This window comes from Chinchilla lanigera, unplaced genomic scaffold, assembly GCF_000276665.1.
Source record: "Chinchilla lanigera isolate Chin_1 unplaced genomic scaffold, ChiLan1.0 scaffold00053, whole genome shotgun sequence".
NCBI lineage: Eukaryota > Metazoa > Chordata > Mammalia > Rodentia > Chinchillidae > Chinchilla > Chinchilla lanigera.
Genome location: NW_004955454.1, coordinates 7,889,332 through 7,914,465, shown reverse-complemented (window position 1 = coordinate 7,914,465; position 25,134 = coordinate 7,889,332). Strand labels below are relative to the sequence as shown.

At 44.5% G+C, this 25,134-nt stretch overlaps 2 protein-coding genes across 5 annotated transcripts in view; one reads left to right on the top strand and one right to left on the bottom strand.

Annotated features, from left to right (window-relative positions):
- Positions 1-6,225: 6,225 nt before the first annotated feature.
- Mcm4 (minichromosome maintenance complex component 4) lies at positions 6,226-22,820 on the bottom strand. Of its 3 annotated transcripts, none has more exons than XM_005396038.2 (17): positions 22,737-22,820; positions 22,527-22,600; positions 22,026-22,190; positions 21,555-21,718; positions 21,364-21,465; positions 20,917-21,012; positions 20,732-20,827; positions 19,394-19,532; positions 16,441-16,661; positions 15,071-15,191; positions 12,796-13,055; positions 11,816-12,181; positions 11,227-11,354; positions 10,284-10,491; positions 8,815-9,043; positions 7,678-7,811; positions 6,226-6,903 (listed from the first exon to the last, which is right to left on the bottom strand). In XM_005396038.2, exons 2-17 carry the CDS (start codon positions 22,594-22,596, stop codon positions 6,811-6,813), a joined length of 2,592 nt encoding a protein of 863 aa, XP_005396095.1. In that variant the 5' UTR covers positions 22,597-22,600; positions 22,737-22,820; the 3' UTR covers positions 6,226-6,810. The 3 variants fall into 3 exon arrangements, with proteins under 3 accessions (XP_005396095.1, XP_013375705.1, XP_013375704.1); XM_013520251.1 differs by having other exon boundaries at positions 22,746-22,764; XM_013520250.1 differs by having other exon boundaries at positions 22,527-22,795.
- Positions 22,821-23,569: 749 nt separating this feature from the next.
- Positions 23,570-25,134, top strand: part of Prkdc (protein kinase, DNA-activated, catalytic polypeptide) — a 157,200-nt gene continuing 155,635 nt past the window's right edge. For both annotated transcript variants that reach the window (XM_013520201.1, XM_005396037.2), the window contains exon 1: positions 23,570-23,752. In XM_013520201.1, coding sequence (XP_013375655.1) covers positions 23,599-23,752 — 154 coding nt within the window. In that variant the 5' untranslated portion in view covers positions 23,570-23,598. The remainder of the gene's footprint in view (positions 23,753-25,134) is intronic.

Sequence of the window (25,134 nt, the reverse complement as noted above, 5' to 3'; positions counted from 1 at the left end):
TAGCACCATGAGCTGGGGACCGAGCCTTGAACACATGGGCTTTTGGGGAACATTTCAAAACTATAGCAGGGACAAAAAATAAATTTTCTTTAGTCCTCATGAGCTCTTGGATAGGACAGACCTCTGTGACAAAAGATACATTAAAAAGAGAAAAAAAAAAAAACAGTCTATTAAGGCAGCCAGTACACATCATGGAGAAACCTCGATGAAAAATAACTCAATACAATGACTCAGAAGTCTAACTTAGTTGGCATCTTTTTTTTATATGTGCTGCCGAAGCAAGCACATTAGCATCTTTAACGAAGAGCAGTAAAGGTGTGAGGAAATGACACAGCAAAGGAAAGGGTTCTAGACCTCCCAGGGAGGACACTGTGGGAGGAAAGTACAGTTCACAAGTGGGAATAAACGAGGAAGGCTTGTTTGCAGATCTTCTGGTGCTGATGCTGATAAGCGTCTGGAGATGTCTCCAGCCAAGGAGAACTGCACCAGTCAGAAAAGGAGTTGGACACAGAGCACTTTTCCTGCATTCGCAGCCTTCAAGTAAATATGTATCAAAGAGACATACTTTAGGGTGATATTCTTGTTTCCTCCATTGCTGTGCTTTAATACCTGAAGTCACAGACACCACTTTTCACTTGCATAATTGTTCATAGGTTAAATTTATAGTTCCATAATTGTTTTCTAGTTTTGGGGATGGAACCCAGGGATGCTCTTCCACGGACCTATATTCCTGAGCTTGTAATTTTTTACTTTGAGATAGTCTCCGTAAGTTGTCCAGATTGGCATAAACTTGTGATCCTTCTGTGTCAGCCTCCTAAGAAGCTGGGATTACAGGAATGTGCTACCATGCCTAGCTTTATAATCTTAAGCATGTACTTTTATTTGTTTATTTTTTCAGTCTTTTTGAGGCAAGGTCTCACTCTGCAGTTCGGGCTGGTCTTGAACTCATTTTATAGCCCAAGCTGGTCTTGAACTTGCAGCGATCCCCCTGCATCAGCCTCCCAAGTGCTGGGATTACTGGCATGCACCACCATGCCTTGCTCTTTTTTCTTTTTCTTTTTCTTTTTTTGGTCTTTTTGAAGCATGTACTTATTTTATTAATAAACCCAGGTGGAATAAAATTGTTTGTCTCCATTATATTTAATCATGACAACTCTGAAGATATGCTTGTTCTATTAAACCAACAAACTTTAAGTAGCTTTTATTTGTAGATTAACCTAGATCATAGGAGCTTGAAAATATTTTGTGTTAGTCCTTATATTTCTAAGAGCTTAAATCATACCTATATATTATTTATATAAGTGCTTACTCTAAGGCAATTAAATAAAGATCTTTTACAAATTAATTTGGGGAATACCATCAGAGGTAGAAAAATATCAAATATGAATACATACATTCAGACAGAAGCAGATCGTACAGCGTTCACATTAAAATTTTATGCATGTGCCAGGTATAATACTACAAAATTTATTAGTATATAGAAGAATGTTTGGATACAAACTGTGTTTCTGGCCAGTGGAGCAGGATTACCTGCCTAGATGGCTTAAGCTTTTTTTTTTTTTTTTTTTTTCTGGTACCAGGAATCGAACTCATGACCTCATGCTTGCCAGGCAGGCACTGTGCCGCTGAGCTAAATTCCCAGCCCCAGCTTAAGCTTTTTTTAGCCATGGAATCCAAGACATTTGCACTGAACTACATCCCCAGCCTTAACCCCACCCCTTTTCTGAGACAGGGTCTTGTTAAGTCATTAAATTGCCCAGGCTGGGCTTCAACATGAGATTGACCCTCTTGCCTCAGCCTCCCAGGGTGCTGGCCACCATGTCCTGATGGCTAATGCTTTGCACTAATACTTGTGAAAAAACACTAAAGATTCCTCCCTTGTTTTTTGTGAGGCAGCCGTTAGAGATATGATTGATTTAGTCCTTTTGAAGCCTCTTTATGCCCATTAAAAACACAGCCCATTGTTTCTGAGGTGTTTAGAACCTCTCTCCTTTTTTTGTTTTTCCCCAGTGTGTGTCCTATTTAGGTAGAAAACATTGCACTGTGGCTGCCCTAAACTTTTTTTTATAAGATTTGTCCATTTTCCAGAGAAGCACAGGTTCTGTGCATTCCGATGAGCCCATCTGTCTCTGTCTTCTAAATAGACTTGCCCAGGCCTCCTCAGTTTCTGGCAGACCCAATCTGTCCACTGGCTCTAGTCTGGTTCAAAAATGTGCAAATGAATTTACAGGGGTCAACACAAGCGCGAAACTGGTACCTAAGGGGAGGGGCTTCCAGATGAGCTCTGTGGAGCCTGCGGGGACCCAGGGTGCCAGAACCTGGCTGCTCCTCACTCTGAGCTTTGCCATAAGTGTTCTCCTTAATATTGTCTGTCTGTCTGTCTGTCTGTCTGTCTGTATTTATTTTTAGTGCTAGGGATTGAACCTAGGGCAGTGATGGCAAAACCTTTTCAAAGGGCCGGGGATACAGCTCAGCGGCACAAGTGCCTGCCTGGCAAGTGCAAGGTCCTGAGTTTGATTCCTGCTACCTGACTCCGCGCTTAAAAAAAAACTTTTTGAGACTGAGTGCCCACACTGCAACTCAAAACCCACTTATTCATCTCAAGGTGCCAACACTGCAATTAAACTTCAATACTGAGGTTTTAGTTTAGAAAAAAACCAACTGTTACGATTGGCCGCTGGGATGACTTGGCTCGGAGCCATGACAGAGAGGGGGCTACCCACAGGTGCACCACCACTGAATGATGCGTCAAGCCTCCAGGTCTTCACTTCTGACACCAGAATTGTTGAGAAATAAACGCAGCAATTCCCGTTTACAGGGTACGACGTGATGTTTTGGTGTGTATGCACACTGCACGATATTCAAATTAAGGTAAGCAGCTGGGCCCAGTGGTGCACACTGACCCCAGCGCTCTGAGGGGCTCACAAGTTCCCGCTGACCTGATAGTGACTTAGTGAGACCGTGCCTCAAGGTTAAATTTAAAAAGGGCTGGAGATGTAGCTCAGTGCGAAGGCCCTCGGCTGCTCAATCCCCAGTACCAGAGGGGGGAAAAATTAAGGTAAGCATATGTTTCCTCAAACGTTTATTTCTTTGTGATGGAAACATTCAAAATTCTCTCTTTAGCTCTTTTGAAAAGTACAGTATATTACTGTTACCTGTGGTTACTCCATGGTACAACAGAACACCAGAATTTATCTCTCTTGTCTAGTACACTAAAGGTTTAATGACTTTATTTAAACAGCAGTTCATGAAGCAGGCAGCACAGGATCATAAGCACATAGTGTTTGTAAGAGAAAAACGTATATGGCGTCCACCGAAGCAAAAGAAAATGTGTTTGTTGAAGCAAAACAAAGAAAATGTACTGGTTAAAGTAAGAAGCTCCTAGTCAGAGGATAGTTGGCAGTTTCTGATTAAACTTAAGTTTTGCTTTACTGTTTAGACTGAGCTTAAGTTTGCTTATGCAGGACCCTAAGGTCCTCCTAACTAAAAGAACAGTTTTAGCACAAAGTTTCATGGGAAATGGTTACTTCTGTGTGGTTTATATTCTTTAAAAGTACATAAAACTAGCCAGGCATGGTGGCACACATTTGTAATCCAAACTGCTTGGGAGGCTGAGACAGGAGAATCCTGACTTCAAGATTAGCTGGGGTAGTGTAGTGAGACTACATTAAATTTAAATAAAATTTTAAAAGGGCTGGGGGTGCAACTCAGTGACAGAGTGCTTGCCTAGCATGCATGAGGCCTTGGGTTCAATCCCTCTGGTAGTACAAAACAAACAAACAAAGAAGTCAGGAAAGTAACAAAGAGACTAAATAAAAGATGGTACAGATTGGACAGAAAATAAAAGATGAACCTAGAATATAATAAAGAACCAGAAAGTAAGGAAAATCTCAAAAGATTACAGTGACAAAATAAGGGTACCAGATTGAAAGAGTTGCCAATGGTCAAAGCTGAAATGTTTTGAAGAACAAAACAAATTAGTATTTTTTATGACATAAAATAAAGTCCTTTCTGGTATAAAATAACTGAAGAAATGAAAAAACTGAGCAAAAAGAGCTCTTCTTCACAGAGTTCCATTTATAAATGTAGAAAAAATTAGGGAAATACAAATTCATCATTATGAAAATATCATGTGATACATGATGAATAAGAGTTCTCAATGGATGCTAAAATTAGTGAATGGAATATCACAGGAAGCAAACTACTTGCGTAATCTGAGACTCTCTTCTAAGGCATTCATTAATCACAAAGTGCAAAGTGGTGACTTTACCACAGAGAACTCTGCAGGAAGCCCTCAGCCAAGGGATCACGGTTCACCCCACCTAAGACAGAGGGACAACAGCCTGAGTTTGACACAGTACACCGAGAAGGGCACATCACTTGTGTGCTAATCATGAGGAAGCATCAGAAAAGCAAAAATTGAAGATATTTCTACAAAATATTGACCAGCATTCTCCATATTGATACACCCAGTGCTCTTCAAAAGTACAAAATGCATGAAAATAAAAAGTAAACAAGAGCATATCTGTAATCCCAGGACTCCAAAGGCTGAGGCAGGAGGATCATCACAAGTTCAAACCCAGCCTGGGTTACATAGTGAGTTCAAGGCCAGCCAGAACTACATAGCAAGTGTCTCTCCCTCTCTCTGACACACACACACACACACACACACACACACACACACACACACACACTATAGATCTGGGTGTGGTGGCTCATGCTAAGGCAGGAGGATCTCTAGTTTAAGCCCAGCCTGGGCAACAGTGATTTATGAGACCATCTCAAAGTAAAAAATGCACAACGAGCTGAAGATAAAGCTCAGTATGTAGGCCCTGGGCTCAATCCCAAGTACAAAAAAAAGTAGAACTACACAGACTGGAGAAAACTAAGAGATGACATAAACAGGGTGAAGAATGTGGGGTCCTGGGTTTGGCTCTAGACTAGAGACAGCTGTAGAAAATTACTTAAGGTGGTCATTTTAGCTAACAATGAGGTATCAGTATTAATGTCCTGTTTTTGATAATTGTTTAACAGTTAAGATCAAGATATTAGAGGAAACTGGAGTGAGGATATAGCTCAGGGGTAGAGTACTTGCTAATAATGTGCAGGTTGCTGGGTTCGATCCGCAGTACTGAAAAAAAAGATATTAGGATATTATAGGAAGGTAGTTGTTATGGTTTGTGTCTAGATGTTCCCCTCAAAGCTTCATGTACTTTTAGATGGGGCTTTTCCAGAGGTAGCTGAATCTAGTTTGTGACTGATTCACTGCTAGAATTAAGAGTGCTGGGATTATAGGCATATGCCACAATACGTGGTTTAAAATGAAAACTTTATGTAATTACAAATGTAGGGTCTTTTTTTGGTGACCTTTCATGGTAAGCAGTTTAGGTGAAAAATCTAGCGCTACCTCTTAACAGTGGCTGTGGGACATGTCTTCCTGTCACCTTCAGGCGCCTCTCTACAAAGGCTTATGCAACGGTGTTGTGTGCTGCTCAGTTTGTTAGTGTCAAGTGAAAAGGTGGCCTACAGATCAGGCTCCTGCTGGGTGGGGTGGTTCGTATCTGCAATCCCAGCACTCGAGAAGCTGAGGCAGCAGGATCACTTCCAAATTCAAGGCCAGTCTGGGCTACATAACGGGCTCAAGGTCAAGGTCAGCCTGAATTACAAAGCAAGACCCTGTCTCAAAAAACAAAAAAGCCATCCAATACTATTATTAGTATTAGTATCAGCCTGAATTACAAAGCAAGATCCTGTCTCAAAAAAAAAAAAAAAAAATCCCAGTACTATTTAAATACTGATTAGATCTGTCGTTTTCTATGGATACTTTGTTCATGAGTGTTGATTCTAAATTATTAAAAAAAGTCTAATTAATTGTTGCAGGGATTATTTATTATGGTAACATTTACATATCAAATTTCAGGCTATAGTGATTTTTAATACCAACACGTAGGATTTAGTTGGCATTTGAATAAAATGAAATTCATGATATTTTGGTTTCTTCTGCTCTGAAGTACTTAACACCAGGAATTCCCATGCATGTAAGTCTTTATCTTTTGTTCTGAGACAAGGTCTCAGTGTGCTGTCCAGGCTGGCCTCGAACTCAGTGATCCTCCTCCCTCAACTCCCAAATGCTGCGATTACAGGCGTGTGCCACCTCGCCTGACCATGAGTGTAACACTTAGGAAGCTTCTTCTTCGTGAAAAACAGCACGATGTCCAAGCATTATTCACTATTCTATCATTTATTTAGTAAAGTTTTACATACACAGGTAAAGCAGAAGCGAATCTGTAATCACTGCCAATCACACATTCATGATCTAACAGTAGCCACAAGAAAAAAACCTCTAAAAAGAAGATACTCGAGTGCAGAACAAAGGGACAAAGGCTCTCGCCCCTCATGGTTCCACACTGGAAGGCACACCCTGGCCACCGTCTGTTATCTCCTCTCCCCAAATCCCCCCGCACGCACCGATGGTCCTTCCATCATGAAGTCCAGTATAAGGCAGACTGCCCTGTCCAAAGAAGACTGACACAGTGTAGCTCTCGGTGTGTACACACAAACCACAAGCCCTGCTGTTACCCGCCACTTTGAGATAGTAAGCTCTTCTGTATGTGCTTATAAATTGGTACAGTAGGTTTATGTAAGATGTTAAAAAATGAAAACAAACACTAACAAAATTAAACCCAGGTTCGAAAGTGAGTACAGAGCTGAATAACACTTTTCAGAATCGACGGGCAGTGGTGGCCACTGCTGGCCCCCAGGCGGCACGCACGCCCAGGAGGCGCCAGAGGAGCACAGCTCACAGCAGCCTTACAGCAAGCGGACAGTTTTCCCGGTCACTGTTAAGAAGTCGTCATCAGCCAAGGCACGCAGGGCTTCTTCAAACATATCTTTGGTAATTGCCTTCAGGGAAGAGAAGGAAAATAAATACTTCACATGTCAAGTTCTCCCTTCATTGTTACAGACATTAATTTAAACGTTAAAGCACCACCCAAACCTCTCTCCTTGGTGGTTGTACACATTTCTTATGCTTTCAATGAGAGGGGGCAAACATTCCCTCAAAGGACCGAGTGACAAATACTGTAGGCTTGGTACCCATAGAGTCTGCGTCACTACTCAGCTCTACCCTCCGGTATCCACGCAGTCATGGACAGTAAGTGACAGGATGGCAAAACACAAAACAAAAACAGGCAGCGTGCATGTAACTGTGTAGTTCTTTTCATGGAAAACTTCAACTTTAGTTATTTGCAAAAGGAAATCCAAACATTTCTTCCCTAAAACACATTTATACACGTAGAGAAACTCTAAAGAATGCAAGAAAATTCAAATTATAACCGGGCATGGTGGCTCAGGCCTGTAATCCCAGCACTCTGCTGGGGTGAGACAGGAAGATCTCAAATTTAAACCCGGCCTTGGCAACTCAGTGAGACCTTGTCTCAAAATAAAAAATAAAAAAATGGATTGGGACTGTAAATCAGGGCAAAGGTACCAGGTTTAATCCTCAGTGCTACAAAGAAAAAAAATTACTTCTTGATGATCTTTATGGATGACCTTACTTTTCTTCTTTATTCTAATCTACAGCTATTATTTGAACAATAAACACACACACAAAAAAAAAAACCCTGAAAGTAATCTTAAGGAGCAAGAGAAAAACTCTATAAACACATAAACACTTACTATGTCAGATTGCCCCCGAATATCTTCAAACAGTTGCTGGTATTTTAGAGCTGGCGTTTTGCCCTTAGATAAAATAAGTTTCTTCAACGCTTCAGCTAACTCTTCTTTCCGTTTCCGAGAGGTGGCGCTCATTCCTGATTTTGAAAGAAATCAATGAAAGTATTTCTGCTGTTGGAAATCCAGAAGGGTTAAGGGGACAGTTGTTGACTGTCAGGGCATACTCAGAAGCATGAGGTTTTAATTCCCTGCTGCTTCAAGTTTTCTATGTACCAATGGCTGCTACCTTCCACTGAAAGACAGCCTGCATAATCCGTGTAACAGGGCCGGGCGTGGTGGCGCATGCCTGTAATCCCAGCACTCGGGAGGCTGAGGCAGGAGGATCGTTGTGAGTTCGAGGCCAGCCTGGGCTACAAAGTGAGCTCAAGGAAAGCCTGAACTGCATAGCGAGACCCTGTCTCAAAAAGAAAAAAAAAAAATCCACATAGCAAGCACAGGCATTGCTTATTAAGAACTGAACTGCTAGGTGGGCATGGTGGTGCACTCCTGTCACCCCAGCACTTGGGAGGTCAAGGCAGGAGGATCACGCCAAGTTTGAAGCCAACCTGGGCTACACAGTCAGTGCAAGAGTCAGCCTGAACTACATACCCTGTCTGAACCCCCTAAAAGAGAATTTGAAAAAAATTAGGTATTTACAATGCTACCCAGGTTGGTATTGAACTCCAATACTCAAGAGATTCTCCCACCTCAGCTTCTCAAGTGCTGGGGACTCTAGCTGCACGATACGGTGTCCACCTCTACTTTTCTTCAATGGGTTATCAGGTGCCAAGACAACACAGCCAGAATCCCCTCGCTTATTGTATCTGTGTGCGTTTTCTTTTTTGGTACTGGGAATCGAACTCAGGACCTTGCGCTTGCAAGGCAGGCACTTGTGCCACTGAGCTATATCTCCAGCCCCATACCTGTGTTTTATTGTACATTTTGATTAGAACATGGGTGAGGCAACTTTCATAGATTATCAAAGGGGCCCCAACTCAAGATGATCAAGAACCACGATTTAACCGTTGGCTTACATCTGCAGCATCAACTACCTAGATACTTAAATAATTTGGAAAAGGTTTTTGGTTGAAAGTAACAAACCTGTAGTAAGAATGGATATGTCCACAATGCCGGTCCGGGGGTCAGTTGCAGACTGCTTCAGGGCCTCCCTGTGGAGCCGTTTTGCCTCTTCCACATCAATTGCTTCAACTTTGCTTGAAAATCGCACTTTTGCATGGGCTTCTGCTAAACGAATTAATGACTCCAGCTGCCGAGGGTACGCGGAAACCATTCCTCGGCTACTACCAATCTTCCTCATGTCCACATAAGCCTAGTGCCGGTAGAGAAAAAAGCAAAACACACGCTGACAAGAACCTTGGTTTTGCGGTTGAACTTGGAACAGGGTTCTGTTCCATAAACAAGTCCCGCCTGGCCCCCTCATGAAAGAATTGGGGAAATCACAGGCCAGATCGAGGCCTTGGCCCCAGAGCTCACCAAGTGGTGGAGACCGACACACCTGTGTGCACACACAGAACATGGGGACCCTGAAGGATTCCACTACCACTGGGCAGCTCTGGATGGAAATATGCTGACCGGTGGGAATTTAGATTTCTTGGAGAAGGTGATGTCTAACATAGCTCTGAACAACACGCGGCAGAGGAAGGGACACGGCTCATGGAATAAGAAGTAGGTAGGAATAGAGTGGAGGATGAATCAGGCGGCTCATCTGCAAAAAGGCAGTCGGGCATCAACCCCGATGTATCCCTGGCTAGGGATCTGTTTAACGAGACGTGTACACAATTACGAGGATAATGTCACAAAGTAAGTTGCAATACCTTCCTATATAACGACACAGTTTTATTTCTTCATTAACAAGCTTTAAGAATGTGATGCAAACACCAAACTGTATCCGCTGCACCCTTCATTTGAGCATTTTTGGTAACTCAGGAGGTAAAGCCCACCAAACACTGGAACCTTCTTAACATCAGAACCCTGAAATAACCTAAACTGTGCCATCTATGCACCGCTGTCCACATACAAGGATACTGAGCCTGCACTACTTTCCGCTCATTTTAATTTTTACAAGTATGCAAATGAAGCTTAGAGAGATTGGCTGACTTGTTCGGTTATGAAGTTCCTAAGTGGCGTCATCTTTATTTGAATGATCATCTTCTGATCTTAAATTCATGATGCTTATAGTTAAATAAGTACTTAAATATAGAAAGTGTGCACACTATCAATGTAATTCTTTCCCCTTCTACAACATTTGGAAAAGTTGATTATATAACATGGAAGAAAACAGTACTTAATAGAAAATATATTATTCCTTTTTTTTGAGACAGGATCTCACTACATAGGTCAGGTTTGAATTCAGTATGTAGCCCAGACTGGCCTTGAACTCATGATCCTCCTGCCTCGGCCTCCCCAGTGCTGGGATTACAGGCGTGTGCCACCACGCCCAGCATCAGACCTTGCTCTTAATAAAATAACAGTTTAAAGGGGACGAGCTGCTAGTTCCATTAATGCCTTTGGCGAGAGGCTCAGCAGAAGCTTTTCTCAGGCCCGGTTACCTCAATAAGAGCCTGGCTGGCCTCCTCGCTGAGCCGGGGCATGATGGTGCTGTGAGCGTAAGCAATGTAGTCCTTTAGCACTGCCATGTCCAAGAACTCCTCCTCCACCTGCTCCTGACTCTGGTAGTACAGCGAGACCAGGTGATGAGCCAGACGCCTGTCGTACGCCTCGTCCTGAGGGTCCAGCATGAGGAAGATCAGATCAAACCTGAGAAAGTGAGGAAAAGCACGCCTTCATAGCTGGGACACCGACATGCCTACAAACAGACTCACAGGCTGCTTGGCCCCTGCAGCTGTGGTGAATGTTTGCCTCCTGTGGGCCATCCAGGAAGCCCCTCCGAGGCCTGGTTGGTCGAATTTATCCCACGCTGCCCCTGCTCTCATGCCTGCCCGGGCAACAGCTGAGTCAAAGTAAAACTTCTCTCAGAGAAACATTACTGTAACACCGAAGACTGGAAGATCTGAATGAAAATACCTTTAACTTTTTTTTTTTGGGGGGGGGGGCTGTTTGATTAAAAAACGAATAAAATCTAAATCCCATGTATTAAATACCTGCAACTTTGGGAGTAGCAGGCTGAGAAAGTGTGGCTCATGGGATATAAGCTGTAACAGATTTTCTTTAGCCCCTTCTCTAATTTATCACTTCCTGTCTGTCCTTGATTGATTCTCAGTAGCAGCTCTCTTACTGAGGTAACAGTGGGTGACCACCATCTAAAACACATGCCTAAACGGAAGCACCCAGTGGCTTCAACAAGAAAGGAACGTTAAAATGCTACCCACGGAGGGGCAGGAAACGCAGAATCCTTGCCATTGACAGCACTGACAAATCAAATTTGAAACACTGTTAGAGTTGCTGAATCCTAGTATTTCCTTCTGAATCTAATGCTGAATCTTCCACAAATAAGCAAACAGAAACATCTGTTTTACAAAACTGTCTTAATACCTTGACAACAACGTGTGAGGTAGCTGGATGTTCTCAATGGTCGTTTTTTTGGGATTCCACTGAGACTCAATGGGGTTTGCTGCTGCCAGAACAGAGGTGCGCGCGTTAAGCTGACAGATGATCCCAGCCTGTCGGAGAAAACTGCAGTTAGAAGCCTCACCCTGGCACTAGCAGGGAAAAGAGCCATCTTTCCCTGATGTACTAAATTCATTTGCTCTTCTATGTTCTGCTATCCAAGAGTCTCATCACTTTTACTGATTTCCACAGCAGCATACGGCCACGCCCTGTCTTCTGATTCGTGCCTGAGTGCAGACGAATGCATGCTATAGTCACGCCTTGGAAAGCGAACCAAGTTGTGGCTTCAGCACCAAGTTCTATGAATAGCAAACCTTATGGGTTAGTAGAGCAAAAAAGGTGAAAGAGCTTAGCTCGTAGAAGGTACTTAAGAGTGAACTGAAATCTGACGTGTAGAAGTACTTATGTTTCCCCAGTTAGAACCCCAGCAATGCCACAGGGCTCCACCAATGCGTCACTTCAAGGACCCACACAGCTCAGCATGTCTGCATTCACAGCAGGGACCGCGGCTCACCTTTGCGATGGACAGCGTCTGCTGCTCCATGACTTCGTGGAGCACTGACCTTGTACTCTCATTCATTTTGTCAAACTCGTCGATGCAGCAGATGCCGTTGTCACTCAGGACGAGGGCGCCTGTCTGCAGGACTAGCTGTCTGGTCTCAGGGTCCTTCATCACATAGGCAGTGAGGCCCACGGCACTGGAGCCCTTCCCAGACGTGTACTGGCCCCTGGGAACCAGGTTATACACGTACTGCAGCAGCTGCGACTTGCTGGTGCCAGGGTCACCGCACAGCAGGATGTTGATCTCAGCGCGAAATTTGCCCCTTCCTGTGTGACTGAAATCCTTCCTCGTTCCACCAAAGAGCTGAAGCAAGATTCCCTAAAAGCACACACACAAGCGCTTCTAATGATTCATTTACCACTGCAGAGTCCCAGATTCAGCTTACACTTTAAAGGCACCTCTCCAGCTCTAGGAATTGAATGTGTATTTTTTTAAAAAAGGATGCAAAAGTACTTTATTACTTTAAATGATCTCTAGCTGATTAAAACGTATACATCATGCCACAACACTGCTCATATAAATCCCTGAAAGTTCTGTGGGGCCTCTTATGTTTGGAAGCATGAGTTTAGTGCAGGGGTGAGTAAAGGGACAGTAACACTGTGTGATTCTTTGTTTTGTTTTTTGAGACAGGGTCTCACCATGTAGTTCAGGCTGGCCTTACACTCACTATGTAGCCCAGGCTGGCCCCGTATGCGGTGATCCTCCTGCCTCAAACTCCTGAGTGCCGGGACTGCAGGTGTGCGCCACCAGGTACAATTAACACTGTTACTCCTAACCAGTGACCAAGGCACGGTACTCACTCCTCGATCCGGCAAACACGCAAGAGCCCTTACCTTCGCGTGGGTGGCAGCAGCACTGGCGAATGGATGTTTGTACTACTTGATCAGAAAGAACTGTAAACCACAACCCCAAGTTAAAGAACCCACTGTTACCTTCTTTATATCTTCATGTTCGTAAATGCTGGGAGCCAAAGCGGAGGCAAGTCTCTCGTAAATGTCCGGTTTCCTGGAAAGTTCCTTCAGCAATTCCACACGTTTCTCTGAAAAAAGTTTCTGCTCTGCTTCTTCGTCAAGGCCATGCAGCCGTTTGGCATCCGTTTTCCGGTAATGAATGACATCAATGTGCGTTTTGTAGACAGACTTCACGTTGCTCACTCTTGGATTGACTCGAATAGGTACTGCTCGATAGATGCCTGAGGGCGCAACCATGAGGTACACTCTTACCCCCGCACCTCTGCCTGCCAGGCTCAGCAGCCAGTGCAGACGACGGAGCACCAAGGCGAGGGGCTCCGCACTGAGCTTCAGGGAGCCACTGCCTCTGTGAGGCCTGCAGCTAGGACTCAGGCCGACGGGAAGAGGCCGAGCTGAGAGCACAGCTTTCAGGGAAGAGCAAACCCAAAGGCATGTTTTCCTGTGTCTACCTGTTGGCTGGGACCTTGGGCAAGTATCTGAGCACACCGCATGGCGTCTAACTGTTGTGCGGTGAAACGAAAGTGCCGTGCTTCTGGCACAAGACAGGGCTCATGGTCATCTTCAATAAACTTTCACCTCTCTAGGCTGAGCACACACAATCTGCTTAGAACGAGTGCAATAAAATATTAAAATCCCACGCCAAAAACTTGGAAAGAACTCCAAAACGCTCAAATCTTTTAAAGACTGAGTAGTAAGACAGCCTACTGAGTCAAAAGTAAAGGGAAAATAACTATTTTTGGTTAGCGATGATAGGAGGTACTTCTCGGTGATTTCCTGGGAATATAGTTCAATGAGTGGTAGTGTGGCTCAGTGGTGGAGGACTTGCCTAGCATGTGCAGGGCCCTTGGTTTAACCATTAGCACCATAAACAAATTCCCCAAATCAAACAATTCCCCAAATCAAACAAGCAACCATCAAATAATTCAGAAAGATAAACCGCACTTCAACCACATCAACTCATGTATTCTCCAAAAAGGTTTCCTTTGTATTGGGTTTCAAAGCAGAAGTCTCAAGTTTTAGGCTGATTCTGTTTCCTGCTGTTTTTCGAGGATAAAGTCTCATTGTGATGGCGTGACCACCGTCTTTTGTTTATGTAAGTGGTCAATGTAATTCTCATTTAAAACATAAAAACTAGCTTATATGTAACATTCTTACAATATACACTAGCTGATTCTTCACACCAGGTCGGAAAGGAGATGGGTGAACATGTTCATTACGTACGACGTGGCCCAGCTGCCCTCCTAGGGGCACCACAGCGATCTGCACACCCCGTCAGTCCCAAATACTTTCATTCTCATATTGACTCCACCTTGCAGGTGAAGAAAACAACATATTGGATTAAATAAATACTTTACCAAAGACGACAGAGCACTTGGTGGTAGAACTGAGGATGCACATCTCTTTTCACTAAAAGCTAAACTACACATCCTTTTTAATTCTCTACTGCACATACATTTGTAACTGAAGATGCTAGTTAACTACTGCCTAGTAACCACTGTTGGAGCAGAAACAGGACGAGAAATCCTGACGCCCTGAGACAGCAGCAGATAGACTGGACCGCAGGCCCAGGAGCCAGAGCTCCCTGCATTCAGTTTCCAAATGAAGAACAATTCTGCTATGTGCACACCTGAGAAACTACGTGCCTCTGTGCCTCAAAAAGTACGGAAGGACCTGCCGTTCTCATGTAGGGCTGTGGCCAGGGCACTCTTGGCAGGAAGAGTCAGGATCTGGATCCTGGGGCCATAATTCACCACAACCAAACCACAACTACTCGTATCTGCATCTCAGCCTCCAGCACAGAAACACGGCTCTTTAACTTGTCCTTCTCTGCAACCCTTAGCTGTCCCTTTGGGAAACCAGTAGAAAGTAATTTACAACTCCAGAGCTGATACTATTGCCCCGAGCTGCTACCAAAACAGTTCAGACCCTACAGCAGCCTCATGTAAAGCTACGCTCGCAGTACCGACACTATCAATACAAGACAGCTCTGGGAGACCACAGGATCAAGCGTTAAAGAATCCAGGTTTGGGAAGAACAGAAAGATTTTACACTGCTGTGCCACACTCAGATGTTAAAAGATAGCAGGTAAAGCAGGCACAGTCCCGGAAGCCTTGAAGACCTGTTTCTACAGGCAGAACTAGCCCCACTCTAGGGAACTTATGACAGCTAAGGCCTCACGAGTGGCACTGAAAGTAGGACAGGCTTCCGTGCTGTTGGTACCACCCTACACTCTTACCTGTGACATTCACTCTGTCCCCCGGCTGAACCTTGTCCACAAGATCATTGTGTGCAAAAAGGATGACAGTGTGTGGTGTCTGCCCAGCAGGCATGTCTTCAGGAGACTCTTGAAGTTTGATCTGAAGGAAAAGCAGTAAAGAGAGAAAACTTAGGAAACGAATTTTTGTTTTTTAAAAAAGCTGCTTTTGATGTGACAGGTTCACACACATTTTGAAAGGATGTTGTTTACTGGAATGTCCCTTTAGGGGAGAGGGGCAATTTAGGTGATTCTTGTTGGCTGACATTGTAAGACTGTAATGCATATCTTTTCACAAATGTTGGCCTACCTTTCTAATTTTCTTTTTAGAAGTTACTGCTAGCAGATACCCTGGGTAGAGAAGTCTGTGTAACAGGTAGCTGCTGAGCACCTGCCCTATGCAGGACCCTTTTCTATGTGCTGGGGACTCAAGAGCGAGCAAAGTTCCCTCCCTTAGGGACGGGAGGTGGACAAACAGTACTCAGACAGATGGACTGTAGCAGATGCAACAGTTACAAATGCAGAGAACAGGAAACAGGGCAAGGCTGTAAGGACCGCAGGTGCCAGTATCAGAAGAGATGGTCAGGAGCGCCTTCTACCTGAAGCCAGTTTGCGAGTCTGATAGATTCTGAGAATACCCAGATCCTGACAGCAGGGCCTCTGCCTCTGTATCTCCAGCTCTCAGCTCTGGTCCACCCTGGGAAGAAACTGTTTAAACAGTGTAACCAAAGAAAACGTAATCCTTTTCGTTGGTTATAGCCTGATTTTCTGACTTTCTTCTACTTTTCTGTGTATAATTTAAAATTCATGATTGGATAAAAGATCAAATTTCTTAGACAATAAAAATTTGTGAGAATAAGTGCAGAAAAGTCCATTCTTTCATTCTTTACCAGGAGAACACTTGTAAAATGATGAATTGGCCAAATAATTCTAATCCCAAATGTTTTACATACACATAGCTAACCTAAAAAACACAGCTTTTAATGGTTCCTGTAAGTGCATCTTAGGTTAAATGTGATTTAATAAATAAACCAAAAAGTAGGCTAATTTGATCTGCTGACTTCTAAGTAACTGAAGCTCTGCGGAATGCATAGTACTTCATAGTGAACTGGTGCCCACTGGCAGTAAAACAAGACACTTAGTCCCAGTGTGGAAGCCTTTACATTTTCAGATTCCAGCACACACCCGACTAACAAAAGCTATACTGTCCACGGAAGGAACGGAAGAACCTGAATGCCACTTAGGAAGAAAGGCTGGGGGCGACCGAGCGGCAAATTAAATGCGGGGCCCCGAGGATTCGGACAGCGGCCTGTGCCCAGGGGCCCTGCCTCAGATGCAGAGCGGCCACACACCATCTGCTTGTCAGAGAAGAGGGAGCGGTTGTGGATCAGCGCCATGCTGTGCATGGTGTGGCAGCGCCCACAAGCGCAGGGCTCGGCGATGCGGCCGCGGTCCATCTCCACCCGGGTCGTGTGCGAGCACACTTGGCACTGGAAGAAGGCCTCTTGCATCTCGGGTATCAGCTGGGACGTCCTGATGACCATGCCGCTGATGGTGATGAGCTGGTCAATGTCTGTGAGGGGACAGAGGTCTGGTTCACCACCACTCTTTATACAAGGTGCAGAGGTGTCGGGGAGTGGAGGTTAGGGACCCTCCTTAGTGGTCTAGGATGCCCTCCTGAGTCCAGTCTGCCACCCTCTCACTCACAGAGCTACAGTAAGTCCTGCAGTCTGAGGCAACTTTGCAGACACTCCTAGCTTCTCTGTGCCTCCTTCCGCCTCATCTACAGTCCTGGGGAGAGGAGTGAAGGACCTACCTAGGTGCTGAGGACCGAATAGTTAATACATACCAGGTCTAGTGAGATGGAGCCCGGCACAGAAAAAGCACTCTTAGCAGTCATTCTCTACCCAATGGAGCCCCTTCTACAGTCTCATTTTCACTCCTGCTCATGCCTCCTCTACCTGGACTTTCAGGAACTCCTACTTCTGTCCAAGTGAGTTACGCTGCTCCGGGTAGCCAGCAAAACGCGGGTGTGGTTAGGGTTTGCTCCTCTTGAAGATCATCCGTCTCCACTAATACTTACTGCTGGGTCACAAGGTCTTTAGGATTTATTTGATCCTATCTTCCTTCCATTTACACTTCCTTGCTTTCCTCCCTGCTAAGCCTTATTTTATTTTAAAGTGCAATTAGCAAAATTGGACATACTTTTTTTTGAGACAGGGTCTTTTATAGTCCAGATTGTTCTTCAGCTCACTATGTAGCACAAGCTGGCCTCAAACGCACAGAAATTCTCCTGCCTCAGCCTCCTGAGGGCTGGGATCATAGGCAAGCACTACCACGCCTGGCAGTGAGGCACAATTTGAAATCAGCTGAATTACCTGGCAACTCCTTGATTGCTAACTAGGATCACTTCTGAACTTATCTTTGAGTTCTTTATTAATGATGCACTACCTCTGAACCCCATTTTAGAAACTTTGACATCCCCACCATAACTCTCCCTCATAAAGGCAATTCCAAGAGCCAATTTCATAAGAGGGAAAAAATTACACTTCTTTACTAAAATGGTGAAGTTAAAAAAAAAAAAAAAGACTTGTCTGTGTTCATTGGCTGTATTCTCTCTTACCATAATTTTTTGTTTTGCATCTCTAGCATATTTCGCTCTAGAAGTATTTATTAACTTTTAACAACTTTTTATTTTTCAATGGTACTGGGGATTGAGCCCGGGGCCTTTATACCAAGCTATAGCCCCAGGTCTTTTGGTTGTGAGACAGGGTCTCACTAAGTCACTCAGTTGCCCAGGTGGGATTTACACTTGTCATCCTCCCGTCTGTCTCCCAGAGTACTGGTATTATGGGGAAGAGCTTATTACATGCCTGGCTTGTATAATACCTTTTATAATACCGCAATCAGAGGTCAGCTTGTTCACCATCACTCTTTATACCAGGTGCAGAGGTGTCCGGGACGGCTGAGGTCAGTGCTGACCATGCCACACTTTCTTCCTAAGTGGCATTCAGTTTTATAATACCTCAACCTTCATACAAAACAAACATATATATATATATCCTATATTCACTCCTGTCCAGTCGTCAGGACCCTGATGCCCCACAATCAAGCTAGAGTGAAATTCTGACTTCCAATATACTTTGCATAAAAGAACTTCAAGAACTTCTGTTCACTTCAAACTCTGCTCAGAAAGTATCAATGGCTTCTTAATGACTTCGTAAGAAAATCTGTATCTTTAAAATTGATAGTCAAAGCTTTCTAGGACCTGGGCTTTCCAACCCCACTTAAACACTGTCTCACAAACTCCTCAGCTTGGCCACCCATGTCGCAGTGCCCACACACAGCTCTTGTCTGTTTCCCAGTTTCTGCCTGTGTCTCTTCTTTTCATTGTCTAGAACAAGATCTGGCACTGAAGCTCTGTGGAAGAGTGCTTGCCTACCATGTGCAAGGCCCTGGGCTTGAGCTTCAGTACCCACTCTCTTGTCTAGAGCAGATTTCCCTATGCTTGCTTTCCAAATCCTAACTCGGATCCATGTGTCTCTCATCACATACTTTCCCTGAGGCCAGCCCCGCGCTACCCCTGAGCTATCTCCTGCACTCCTCTTCCCTAATTATACCTCATCTTTTATTTATTTCCACACTAGATTTCTTTCTTGAGCAACAGTAGGAATCATATTCTATATTTATTTTCCACAGTGACTAAGAAAATGCCTATCTGTGGTAGTAAAATAAAGGTAGATTTATCAATTTGGGTAAATTCACTTTCAGGTAGGGGATTATAAACTGTCACTATTTTGGTTGATGACTTTTTAAGTTTGTAATCAGTATATGCAAAATATAATGAATATGTTCATTGTGGGGAATTAGTACATATACACAGCACATCTTTTTTTTTTGGTACCGGGAATGGAACTCAGGACCTTTCACTTGCCAGGTAGGCGTTGTGTCACTGAACTATATCCCCAGCCCCCATATCACATATCAATTTGTTTTATTTTCCCTTCTTTTCTAACTCCCCATCAGAGGATTCCCTCCCCAATTCCATGAAGTTTGCCTGTATCTTTTATTTTGCACTTTATTTATATTCTAGGTTTCTCATATACAAGAGACCAACAAAATCAGGTATTTGAGTTACCTAGAAAAAGGCATGGTAGATTCATAACTATGTACAGTTACTGAATCTGTATTATTTGTCAATTTATAATCCATCACTACCATCACCATCACAAAGTCTTAAAGTTCCTTGATGAACTAGTTTTGTTCATTTTTATGAACGGCATCTACCTGCTATTAAGTACATACCTTCTGGATTTAGGTTTCTCATATTCTTTGTCTTTAGTGCATTGAATGGTCTTACTTGGATCTGATGTTCTAAGATGGAGTCAGGGTAACGCTCAAAAAATATCTCATTAACAGCCATGTCAAAGGTTGGGATAACCTCCTGTAAAAACAATATAAAGATGCCGAGCTATGCTTGCATTCTTATCTAGGAGTTAAACGTAAGAAGTAATAGGTTTCATATCAACAAATATGAAAAATTTGGCATAAAATTTTTCGCTAAAAATTATGGCATACCTCCAAAGCACTACCCTAGAGAACCACACGCGTCGTTTTCAAGCCTCGGATACGCTGAACTTTCTTACCTGCACATTCTCATTTGGAGTCTGTGGTAACAGATCTGAAAGTGGCTTCTCAACATACTGGCATATTTTATGCTTTTGATTAGCAAGGGAAAGGATTCTGAACGCGTATTTTATTTTTCTTCCATGTTGAAATGGTATTAAGATAGATTAAATCACATTTCACCCGAATTTAATATCTGCTTCCCTTTGTACAGATGAATAAACCAGATTTGGGGAGGTTAAGCTACTTGACAGGTTTGAAGCTCCAAAACAGCAAAGCCTAGATTCAAAACCCAAGTCTGCTTGTCTCCAAAGTCAATACCTAAATCAATATAGTTGATGTATCATTAATAAAATTTGATCTTTCATCTAAAGTAAAGACTATAGCATAGCTGAAATGCTCTGCTAAAGATAGGAGAAAATATGTAATATACTTATAAAATATTTCCACTTAAACTAGATGTGGTGACACACGCCTAAAATCCCAGCACTGAGAAGATGAGGCAAGAGGATCATAAATTTGAGCCCGACCTGGGCAACTCAGCTAAAGGCATGGCCCCAAACTGAAATACAAGAACAGCACTGGGGACGCAGCTCAAAGCAAAAGCCTTGGGTTAAATCCCCAGCACCTTCCTTCCCAAATTCCCAAAGCAAAAGCCTTGGGTTAAATCCTCAGCACCACTTACTTCATGAAATCTAAGCTACTCTTATTGTAAGATTATCTTAAGAAACACTGCTAATTAAAGTATGACATGTCAGTAACAGTAATATACAATGTATGCCAATTTGAGAAATATTAAGCTGTTGACAAACATTCAAAATGTGATTTCTTTGAAGTTTTGGTGTTTTAGAGACTGTTGTACCAAAAATTCTGCTACCTAGAAAATGTGGCAAGTGAACGGTCTCTGGGCCAAAAACTTGTTATCTGGGGAACAGATGTAAATGTAGCAACATGCAAAGAAATGTCTTTTTCTAGACATTTACCATCAATTCATCAAAGTAAAAGCTAGATTTTTACCTGTGGGTAGCAGACAAGCTGCCTATACAAATTCTTATCAAACGATTTTATGTGTTCACAGTTTACATTTAAAAATGGCTCCCCAATAACATTGATCTGTAAGATAAAAAGAACAAGTCGTATGTTACTCATTTTATTGTTTTAGGCCATATAAATTCAATTTACATGTAAGGGCACTGTGTTACCTCTGCAAGTCGTTGCATGTACACAGGTTCAGTAATATCTATGCCAACACTTTCTTCTTCTTTGGCCAGAGGATCAATGAAACGCTGAAGAAATCTCTTGATGTGAAGAGAAAAAATATTAAGCTCAACGAACTTAGGAATAAATATTAATATACAGAAAGTTATGAACGTGACTGAGTATAAGCAGACATATATATACATATATACAGTAACATATGCATATCCTGAAAAACATCAACAATTCTGGCCCTAGGCATCACCACTACTTACATATAGACTACGCACACTTTCTGCCCACATTCTCAGGGCCCTGAAGTATAAATTTTGTTTTTGTTTTTTTTCCAGTGCCGGGAATCGAACTCACGACCTTGCATTTGCCAGGCAGGTGCTGTACCTCTGAGCTAAATCCCCAGCCCCGAAGTATAAATTTTAACACATACACCTCACCTGAAAGTTTTCTTTGCATGTTGCTACATTTACATCTGTTCCCCAGATAACAAGTTTTTGGCCCAGAGACTGTTCACTTGCCACTACGTCTTCTGCTGCGGCCTGCAGAGAAACATGACAGCACCACGTCAATGGAATTACCGATTTGAGGCTCCCAAGATGATGCTATCAGGAAGTTGCTGGGTACTCACCCCATCAGACTGCAGATCCACTTGCAGACCTTTGCGAGCAGACCCCAGGTCAGGCCTCTGCCTCACAGGTGTGCCCCTAACCCCACTCCTTGGGGTTCCCTCTACCCGAGAGCTGGGAGTGCCATATGTCAGCGGTGAGCTAATATCAAAGTCCAGCGGAATAGCTATAAAAACAAAACATAAAGTTTAAAATGCAATCCTTGTAGTACATCAAACCCGAAATTACAGCATGTTTGCTGATCTGTTACCTAAACGCAAAAGCAAACGACCTTGAAGATTGTTTTATGTAAAAACAAAAGCTTTCTCTATTCAGTATGCCCTAACAAGAGCCATCTCTGCTTTATTCTACAGTTCTTTGGGTGAAGAACCTATGCAGGCGGGACGCTTAGGCACTGTATCAACTACTGTTATGAAAGGAGCAAACCCGACCAGGTGTGCAGTCAAGCAAGACCTAGATCTTCACAAACCCACCTGACGAATGCATCTGCGGAGGGCTGGAAAACAAGGCATCCTGAGCCGCAGGGCTCTGCAGGTCCGCTCCGGGGGAGGTGGGCATCGGCTGCAGCTCTCCAGTGCTAGTGGAATCCTCGCCTCTACGTCTCTGAGAGGGAGATGACCTGGCATCCTCGCTTCGGGCTTGTGTCACACAAAACAAAAGGCACATTAACGCTCTAGTTTAGTCCTCCAAGATTTCCCGCTTGGAATAACGGGAAATGCATATTAAATAAAATCGAGACAAACGGGCACAGGCACGTTTAACCCACCAAAGGGAGAAACCACCCCGGGCTGGGTGACGACGAGCGCCTGGGGCCAGCTGAGGGTCAGAGCATGGACCCGGGGTGACGCCACGCAGCCACCGCACTTTGGCAGACAGGAGCGATCTGGTTAGCCGGCCGGAGACCAGGAGAGTGCGGGGCGCGCCCGGCTCCGGGCCGAGGGCGCGGAGGGACGGAGGGACAGAGGGAGACTCACGCGTCTGCGCGGGGGTGGTCCATCCGCGCCGGCTGCTGCGGCGGCTCGGAGTCGACGCCGGCGACGACATGATGCTGGGATCCGGAACGACAAGGACCGCTCGCGCCGCGTTCGCCTGTTCCGCACCCTTCCCGCCCCGCCGCCGAGTTCCACGCTGCGCCCTCCCAGACCACGCGCGGTTACCCTCAAGGCGGCCACCCGGCGACTTACACAGGATACCTGCAGGGCCGGAGAGAAGACAACACACGCAGGGATGAGAGTTCCCGCCGGCGGTGCTGTCGTCACCGCCCCGCGCGGCGTCCACCAATCGTAGAGGCGCTCTCAAGAGGCTCCGCCTTTGGAAGGTGCCACTATGCATCGACAGGGGGGAACTGAACCGCTGCCTACGGAAAGCAGGCGGAGAGGTCTCCGGACCTTACCTTCTCTTCAGATGATCTGACTTCCGACCCGGTCGCGTTTTCGCGGGAAATCTGGGGAGTACCACCAGACCAATTGTTGGAGGGGTGTCTCTTCCTGTTAGCGTTGGCTAAGGCTATACTTCTTTGTCCCTTAGGCATTTTTTTTACTTCAGAAGACACCCTAAATACATTTTCCACCCTTTATCGAGGAATAATGTTGTCCATCTTGACCAGACCCCTACTTTGTGTTTTCCTCCCTCTGTCTTTAGTCGAATCCAATATTTAAATGTTGTCCCCATCTATTTCCGCGCGTCAAACCAATGGATTCCTATTTCTCCTTAAATTTGTGTACATGCTACTGGGATAACGTGCTATGCATTCATAAAACTGTATTTTAACATTGTGTAAGGGTACAATTTAGTGGCACTGAATATTTTCGTTGTTATATAGCCATAGATACACCCAAAACTCTTCCGTCATCCCCCAAAGAAAGGGCCAATAGCGGTGCTTTTATCGGGGGGAAACTCTAGCTACAGCCTATAGGGAGGGTCCCGCGTCGGAGCTCCGCCCCCCGCCCCGAGGCCCCGCCCCCGCCCCGAGGCCCCGCCCGCTACCCGGGCATTTCTCCTCCCGGGCTGAGCGCGCGCTTGCGCGGGAGATCGGGGACCGGCGTCATGGCGGACTCTGGAACCGGTGTGCGAGGCTCCCTGCTGCAGCTGCAGGAGTTCTTGTCCACCGCGGACCACTACAGCGCTGCCACGGCCAGTTATCAGCTGATCCGCGGCCTGGGGCAGGAGTGCGTGCTGAGCACCAGCCCCGCTGTGCTGGGTGGGTACCGATCTGGGCTGCGCGCGGCCCGCTCGCTTAGCGAGTTCTATTGGAGTCAATCATCTCAGCGTTTTTCCCTCAAGGGGTGTACTTAAGAGTAGTTTGAAGTCTCCCGAGTTTTTGTGCAAGTGTGTAAAGAGCGATTTGTCATACTGTTTCCCCCCAGCGTCAGAAGAAAGGTTTTTTAAAGTAGCTTTTAGCAAATGACCGCAGAGTTGGCAATCGTTGCTCTCCGAGGTGGGGGGAAAGGACTAAAAGTATTTTCTCCTACCTTAATTTTGCCTAAGCATGCCAGTAAACGCCCCCCATCCTGTTCCTGATTTTGAAAAGAACTACATAAATGCAACCGGAAAGTCATATTGTTTTTTGAGACAGGGTCTCTCTTTGCAGTGCAGCGTGGCCTTGAACTCGCAGGGATGCTCCTGCCTCAGCCTCCCCCCCTCCCCCACGCCCCACTCCCGTGCTAGCATTACAGGCCTGCGTCACCGTGCCCGCTTCTCGAGTTGTTCTTTTCATTTTTTAAGAATGTCTATATGAGGACTTTTTTCCGTTGTAGAAGTTCTTCAGCATTTCTAAGTTTAATTGTGCAATCCCTGAAAATTCCTGTAACCCTTTTTTTAAAAACACAAACATGCAAACCATTTTGTCTATATGGAGGGCTAGTGGAGATCCAAAAGGCCAGCAGTAAATACAGTGTAGAAGTGTCAACAACACTTTAAACAAGATATAGTATCCACATACTGTCGAGGACATACCAATAATAGGGAAATGGAGAATTTTAAAAACTAAATTGTGTAATTGCTCTCTGTCTTCAGTGTTTTTAGGTTAGAATTCATTTTTGTTACTTATTTCTAAAGCAGTTCTGTTTATTGCCAATATACAATACATGGAGAGATTATAAGGGAGTTTTCTACTGCTGATATAGCAGTTATGGAGACTTACTGTTTTAAAACAGTACAGTTATTCACCTTACAGTTCTGTAGTCAGGGGGCAGGGGATATAGTTCAGCGGCCCAAGTGCCTGCCTGGCAAGTGCAAGGCCCTGAGTTGATTCCTGGTACCCCTGAAAAAAGTTCTGTAGTCAGAAGCTAGACCTAGATCTCACCGAGCTAAAACCAAGGTACCAGACAGGGCTGGTTTTCTCTGTGAAGCTCTAGAGGAGAATCCGTTTCCTTATTCATTCGGGTTGTGGGACTGAGGCTCCTGATTTTTTGCTGGTGCACCCTGCTTCTAAAATACAGCCCCGCTGTCCTTGGGCATGTTGCCCATCCTCCAAGCCATCAACAGCGTGCCAGGTCCCTCAAAGGAGAGGTCTAAATCTCTCCTGCTTTCCCATCTTCCCATCTCTTTGACCTGCTCTTCTTCCCTGTCTTTTTTATTATT